This window comes from Dendrobium catenatum, unplaced genomic scaffold (assembly GCF_001605985.2).
Source record: "Dendrobium catenatum unplaced genomic scaffold, ASM160598v2 fragScaff_scaffold_798, whole genome shotgun sequence".
Taxonomy (NCBI): Eukaryota; Viridiplantae; Streptophyta; class Magnoliopsida; order Asparagales; family Orchidaceae; genus Dendrobium; species Dendrobium catenatum.
Genome location: NW_021319260.1, coordinates 52,845 through 60,474, shown reverse-complemented (window position 1 = coordinate 60,474; position 7,630 = coordinate 52,845). Strand labels below are relative to the sequence as shown.

Here is a 7,630-nt window from a genome sequence, read left to right as displayed (position 1 = left end):
CCTCTCTCTCTCTCTCTCTCTCTCTCTCTCTCTCTCTCTCTCTCTCTCTCTCTCTCTCTGCTTGTGCCGGTCGGCCGAGAGGTCGGAGATGGAAGAGGGAATGGGGTCGGACAAAGGAAGTCGTGGGCTGAACAGAGTTCCGGCTCTCTCTGTGTGGAGCCGGAGGAGGAAGGGTCGGCGGCTTCTTGAGTTGGATCGGACAGAGAAGGTGACGGGAGCAGGGCTTTTGCGTGGAGGAGGCGAGCGTGGGGTTCGGTCGGAGCAGAGGTTTCGTATGGGGAGAGTGTCGAAAGGAAACGAGCGTGGAAGAGGGAGGAGTTCGGATCGTGTGTGTAGCGAATAGCTTGGAGTCGGGATTCTCGTGTGTGGAAGAGGCGAGTGGGAGAAGAGAGGAATCGGGAGCTTCTGCGATTGAGTGGGGAAGTCGCTCGGTATTTAAAGACGAGAAAGGGGCAACGATCGAGAGCTAGATTTCGGCAGGGATTGCGGAGGATTCGACGCGAACGGCTCCGAATGCACAGTAACCCGGCGGAATTCCTTGCGGGATTTACGGGATCTCTTCGATCGAACGAGGTACGCAGATTTTTTTGGTCTTTTGGTTATTACATAGAGGTCAACAGAAATTGAAGGATTTTTATCTTAACAGTAAATAAATCATATGCTTAAATACATATAACACATAAGATATTTTATTAATTCAGAACATAATGATCATGATTAGTATTAAAATAAATAATAAAGAAATAATGTTATGAAGTGTCATTGATTCTATTTTATTATTCTTTCTTATATTGCTAGAATATTACATACAGATGATATAAATGACTTTTTTATCTATATATATGTATTTCATAGATAAGTAATTAGTTCTATTGTTTGAATATTGGATAAGTTAACTCGGAAAATCACATTTGAATGTTCACTAACCTATTTGTATACTCTTGAATTTGCTTATTTGATATATATTTATGCAAATTTTTTGACTTCTGTAGGTGTTTGGCATCCTCAGCAAGGAAAAAGGGCAAACCATCTTTGAATGATGAAGCGGCAATGCTGCTAGTTAGCCTGCTCAGGTTGTACTTTATGCATAATTTATTTGTTGGGATGCTCTCTTTGTGACCTTCATTAGTACTTGTGCTCCTTGATATCTAATTGTAAGGATGGAAATAACCAAGCCTAATGACTTTGCATATTCATTTACATAAATGTGTGCATGTTAGTACACCCGTTTTTAGGTTCATATGCATGTTTATGGCAAGCTTAGCAGCGAATAGATGGATACATAGTTAAATGATGGAATATGTTTGACTTTACTCTCAAATAGAATTCATAACTGGTCAGTACAATACGGGTCCTTCACAAATTTAGGAAATGGACTTCTTCTTCATTGCGCTTTCTTTCTAATTGCCATTTTTGTGTTCAATGTATTCCTTGTGGGCATTCTGTTTACGTACTCACTATTCCTTTCCAGCATCTGATGATTAATATTTATACAGAAAATTTTTGGTGCCGATTGAAAGTGTACCTTTCCATGAAATTTTCTGCTTCAAAGATGTTTCTTCTCTAAAGTCAGTAAGTATGGCATTTAATTTCATCATGTGTTGATGTTTTCTAATATTATATCACAGGTTTCTGTGTTCAATTCTTATCTAGTGTCGTACCTGTCACATTCTGTCTGGGTTTATGATGGTCACTAATTAATTGCCATTACTTCTTAGAATCATATTTTATGTGCTGCTGTCAGCTCATGATGAAATCATAAAGGAATTCTTTTTTTGCTGCTTGTCTAAGCTTTTTTATTTGTATTAAAAAAGAGGAAAGCTTTAAAACGCACATGAACTTCTGTGATACTGAAATTAGTTCTTATAATTACATAATAACTTATGGCTCCTTGGGTAATGTTTGTATTTACCATTTATACTCGTTTATTTGCATGGTTTATTTAATATGACCTTTATAGTCTGGTTACCTAAGTTAGTAGCGGCTTTTGATTTCACTTTTGTCGTCTCTAGGAATTTTTATCACGTAAAATCTATGTTAAAGTTTGAAGAGATTAGGGTTTGTGTTATTGGCCAATTTTGACTTGGTACACTTACTTTAATCTGCATACAATCAAACCCCTGTTGTTGAAGCAAAGCGTTTCTTATTGCTATCCCTATCAAGATATTGCATTTTGATGGTTTACCCTTTATTATGACGTCTTTTGAATTGTTTTTTATTTCTCTCTCCCTATTTAATCTGTCCTAATATTTCGTCAACATAACCATGGATGGAAACAACCTTGATTCTTAGCACTACACTTAAAAGTTTCGTAATGTCCATGTGATGTGATAACCTACAAAAAGCTAAGCCCCTTACCTATGAATTTCCTTGATGTTAGACTCTATAGTAGTTTTCCTTGAGATTGAGTATTTATTTTAATCATATTTCTCTCGGCATTATGTTAGAGTTTATCTAGGTTTGACATTGAGATTTCTTGTGGACACAAAACCCTGAAATTAATTATACCCCTCCCACTCATAAGAGAACACTAAGGAGCTTGCTTAGGGTCATTTTTTAGGGTCATGTTTAATTTTTAGAATTGAATTTGATTGTGTGGGGCATGATTAGGGTGATGGAGGAAGACATGATCAAGATCTTATAGTTATGTCATCGTAGGTATACCAATAGACCTTATCTAATGTTAGGTTGCTTTGGGAAATAACATTCAAGAACTCTGATAGCGACCACTGGTTGCCTCTTCATAGGTATCGTGTGTTGATTATGGTGTAAATGTGTGTTAAGTATGTGCTTTTGAGGTTGTTGTTAACTAGTTTACTTACAAAGGGATGCTCTTACTAGTTTTAATTGAATAATTCAATGGCAAAATATATGGTTGATTGCTATTCAGAGGTAATGGACATGCCAACTAGAGCTCAAGGGCATGATATGAACATTAGTCATCCATGAATTTTGGCTTTATTTGACTAAGCATATTTAAGGCATGTTGAAATTTTGATTTGTGTGTTTTTCATTCGTTTTTTTTTGGATAATGGACCTTTTAGCAGGAGAGCTAGCTCGAGTTTTGGTTGAATTTGGGCTCACATCTATTTGAAGGCCTATATTAGTTGGGATGGGGCTTCAAACCATTGGAAGTTCAAGTTTTAATTATAATGGGTTTGTTGGTGTCACACATCATGTCTGAAAGGTGATACATTATATTAACACAAGATACAATGAAGGGATGCACCTCAATTTTTGACATGAAACTAAAAAATCAAAGTAATTTAAAATTGATTTTTACTCACAAGAGAGAAGTTTATTGTATAAATAATTATAAGCAGAATATATGAAAACAAGCATGAAAAGTAGATAGTATTTTATTTCATCACTAGAGTCTATAAAAGGGGCATAGCAAATAAGTAAAACTTATTAATATAAAAGAAACTAGAAGAAACAATACATAGGCAAAGACTATTCAAACCCAATAGAAATATGAATACAAACTACACCATAAACTCAAAAATATCTATTGAAGTAATGTTGTTAAAAAAGTAGGCTCCTAGTAAAATTTTTTATGAGAAAAAAATTACTAAGAGTGAGTTTGATAATTCAAACTCAATAAGCAACTCTTATTTATTAAAGCATAAATGACAATTTGTGGGGGTATGCACTAAGAATAATGAAGAGGTAGGATTTATTATGTAATGAAAATATAGTGAATAGTATCATTTATCTAATTAGAGTAATATTGCATATCATTAGTGAAAGGCTGTCATATGTTTTAATTTAATCTATATATCATTATGTTCATGATAATTTATTTGGAAATAGTTCCAATGCAATTCTATATGAACATATCCATGTACCATCATATTAGGTATACTCATACGTATCTAAATATGGCTCATTAGTCATTTACTACCACCTTTTTATATATGTATATGTATTTATGGTCGGTTTTACTACGGCACTCTGAAATTAAAAAAAGGTCGGTACTAATCTTATAGAAATTCAATGATTTCTCTATAAACTTTTTGGCCTATCTAGCCAATATCAAAAAAAGGTTTTATTGAATTACATACTATTGCAATCAAGCAGTCATATTCTAAACATAATAAGCATGTAATAAATATGATTAATATTATCTTCATGATGAGACATGATTTGTGGGAAGAAATAAAGGCAACAAGTATGAAAATAGAGATTGTTACTACTTGAATCATTTAGATATTTGAAAATTTATGTAGCCATTAATCAAGATAAAACTACAAGTGCTTTTTGATATTTTATTATGAACATTAAAAAGCAATCTATGTAAATGTGTATAGTAGTAATTGAGTATTAAATATTGGACTAATAACCTATAAATTATCTAAGAATACATTATAAATTTCAACGATAACATCCCTAACAATGAAGGGTAAATTTCTCCTCTAGTAAGAAGTCACTTTCCTCCCAGTGACGGCAAGTGAAACCCATCTCGAAGGTTTTATATAATTTGGACTTTCAATTAAGTACAAGAACATAAATGAAGGTATTAACACAAATGCTTTTTGAAATAGATGTAACCTAATCAGTTTAAACCACCCCATAATCCCTCAGTTTAATTTTAATCATTGAAAGAATCAAACCTACCCTTAAGGGTATTAAAATTTAAATCTTTTAAAACCTCGTATCAAAATACAAGGATAAATTTAGGTGCTTGATTAGAAATCCACTCTAAAATAATTTAATAAATAACAAATCAATAATTAAACTACTATTCTTTCACCAAATCATGCGAAGAAGATGATGCAATAATGTCTAAAATAATAAAAAAAGTAATAATTACATATAGAAGATAAGGACTTGCGATTACCTCTTAGTTGAAGCGGTAGATGAGGAGAAAAGATTTGTTGTTGGTGGTTCTCAGTTGAGGGGGAGGATTACTATTAGTTGCTGATCAAAGGAGAAGGGGGAAGGCTTGTGCTTTGTTTTTCGTTTGATGGGGAAAAAGAAGATGAGGAGGGTTTCAATCGATAAAGGCTTGGTGGTTGTAAGGGAGAGGTACATGAGCATGTGAGAATGATGCCCAACATTCTCTCCTTAAAAGATCGAGTAGTGGTGGTTGTAGGCTTGTAAAATTTGCATGATAATGATAATCTAATGGAGTAGACTTCACGAAGGAGTACGAGGGTTTTCTCATATTTGGAGGATCAGATTTGGTCGGTCCTAATATCAATCCAATTCAGTTTTAGTTATTACATTTTGCTTTATAGTGACCTAAATTTGGACAATGCTTACATTCATTAGAAGACCCATAAACGAGACTTACAACCTCGAGAGGGAGAAAAGGTCAATGATGGATCTTAAGGCCTTACCCTATAGGTAAATTGACCTGACTTTTGATATTAACATGATTTGAATTTGGGGTTTCTTAATTTATTTGTGAGTTGTCCTAATGGTTGTGGCATACGATCCTGATTTTTGATCTCACACATCGAATTACAGCTCAAATATTGGAATAAACCCAAAATTGGGTATTGTAACCTTACCTTGTAGAAAATGCAACCTACTTACAAAGTAGTCATATAGGTAGGGTGTCTCTATTGGTAGGTTTTACACCCTCGCCCAAGTCCACCCTTTGTTGACCATTTGGATTCTTAACTTACCGGTTGATGTTTGGAATGAACTTGATTGGAAGCTTTAGAATTTACTATACCATGTAAATAACATATTCTTTTGATTTGATGAGCTTAATATCTGCCTTCACAGGTTGGTGCTAATGCTGTAGTTGTAGATTTATCTAAAATTTGATTGTAATAACACCTCTTTCTGATTGGAACCATTGCTTGCACAGGCTCTAATTGGGGATCCGAGAAGTGTCATACAGGATGACCTTTTGAAATCCGATGAGTATCTTCAGAGCACCTCCTGTAGTAGAAGAGAGAATGTCTTATCCTCTTCCATCCATGATACTGCTATCATGTGAGTTGTACTTCTACCATGACATTTTTTTAAGGAACTCAGTGAAGTTTTATAGGTATCCTCTTTAGTTAATGAAGCTCTCAATGGCTTGCCTTGCCAGAAGTTTATCAAACTCGCAAACATTCTCTTTCTTTCTTCTGGCTGCTTTTACATTGATGCTGTGCCATATTCCATTAAAATTGAGCTTTGTTGCTTCTTTAGCTTTATGGTTTATCTTATAATTGTTATTACCCGATTCAGGTATAGTCTTGCCCAAGAGTATGGTGACCTAATCAACCTCCATGACTGGTATCATTCTTTCAAAACAAAAGTACTTATCTCTAACCCTAAAGCCAAGCGTAAGGCCCAGCATTCTCCTGCTTCTAAAAAGGGGAAATCTAAAGCACTTGAGAATGAAGTGTCCATCCAGTATCCTTCAACTTCATAGTTTTCTTATTCCCTTTATTTAATTAGACACTAATGTTGTTACCACAGTATCGATTTGCTTTCTGAAGGGGCAATGCTACATTGAATTCATTTCTTTTAAGCTTTGTTTGGAACAGTTTTTTTGCTGCTTTTTAAAGCAGTTTTTTAATGCAAAGTTTTTTGGAATTAGAAATCTTTTTACTAGAAAGTCATTTAGAAAGCAGTAAGAAAACTGATCCAAATGAAATCTTAGATTACTGCTCTATCTAGTGAGACTGATCATATAATTACTTCTACTTTGAGTTAAACAAATTTGCATTTATTGTTCTGTCGACTGTTTAACATGATACCTTATTTTGATTTCTGATTTAGGCTTATGTGCTAGTTAAAAGTGCAATAGTGATCTAAATCCACCAACATGTACCATCTTGGCTCATAGGCCTGGTAGTATTTATGCCCAAATTAAAACAGGGAAATAGAGGGTTTGAATTCCACTGCCCATCATCCACACAAAACAATGAAGTTACACCAAGAAGGCAAGAACTTCTCATATTCTTATTGTGTCATTTATTTTGTTTGTGCCTCGTCTTATAAATACTTGGGATTAATGCGTAGAAGTCTAAAATGATTGAATTGCTGTTGTCCTTGACTGAAACCATTTAGAGCAAGATTTTGCAAAGCAGTCACAGAGCTACAAATCACAGGCCTAGTTCGGATGCCAAGCAAGAGAAGACCTGATTTTTTGCAGAGAATTGCTTTTGACCTCTAGTCCATTGAATTTTTTGCAGGATAAGTGATATTAAAAGCCAACTTCATAGTAAGTGAATTTCTTACTGTCAGTTCTCAATTTCGTTGTTGCTGTGAGGCAGTAGCCCTGCACATTTTTTTATTTTTTGTTCCTACTTTAGGTACCTAATACTTGGGCTAAAATTTTGTATTTTTTATTTGGAGATGCAATTGGAACTATCTATTTCTTGTCAGGATAAGGCTATGTATTCAACCTTTCCTCAGATTTCAAATCAGCAAGAAGGTTCATGCATTAGGTAACACCTTTTTTAATTTGTAAAGGCATCATAAAAAATAATCATAACTTCTATTCTAAGAACATGTTTAGGCTTCGTTGGGGACGGTTTTCTTCCTGCTTCTTAAAGCGGCTTTTTAGTAGAATTTTTTTTACTAAAAAACATCTTTAAGAAACAAGAAGAGAAAGCTGTCCCAAACGAAGCCTTATTTCGCACTAATTTTGTGTGGATTTTATCATTTGATATACTAGCAA

The 7,630-nt window shown here is 34.4% G+C and overlaps 1 protein-coding gene across 2 annotated transcripts in view; it reads left to right on the top strand.

Moving 5' to 3' along the window:
* LOC110115091 (origin of replication complex subunit 3) overlaps positions 1 to 7,403 on the top strand; it is a 40,107-nt gene extending 32,704 nt beyond the window's left edge. For both annotated transcript variants that reach the window (XM_028696648.1, XM_028696647.1), the window contains 5 exons: positions 993 to 1,073; positions 1,497 to 1,572; positions 5,822 to 5,949; positions 6,190 to 6,357; positions 7,018 to 7,403. In XM_028696648.1, the coding sequence (XP_028552481.1) occupies positions 993 to 1,073; positions 1,497 to 1,572; positions 5,822 to 5,949; positions 6,190 to 6,357; positions 7,018 to 7,123 (559 nt within the window). In that variant the 3' untranslated portion in view covers positions 7,124 to 7,403. The remainder of the gene's footprint in view (positions 1 to 992; positions 1,074 to 1,496; positions 1,573 to 5,821; positions 5,950 to 6,189; positions 6,358 to 7,017) is intronic.
* The last annotated feature ends 227 nt before the right edge of the window (positions 7,404 to 7,630 follow it).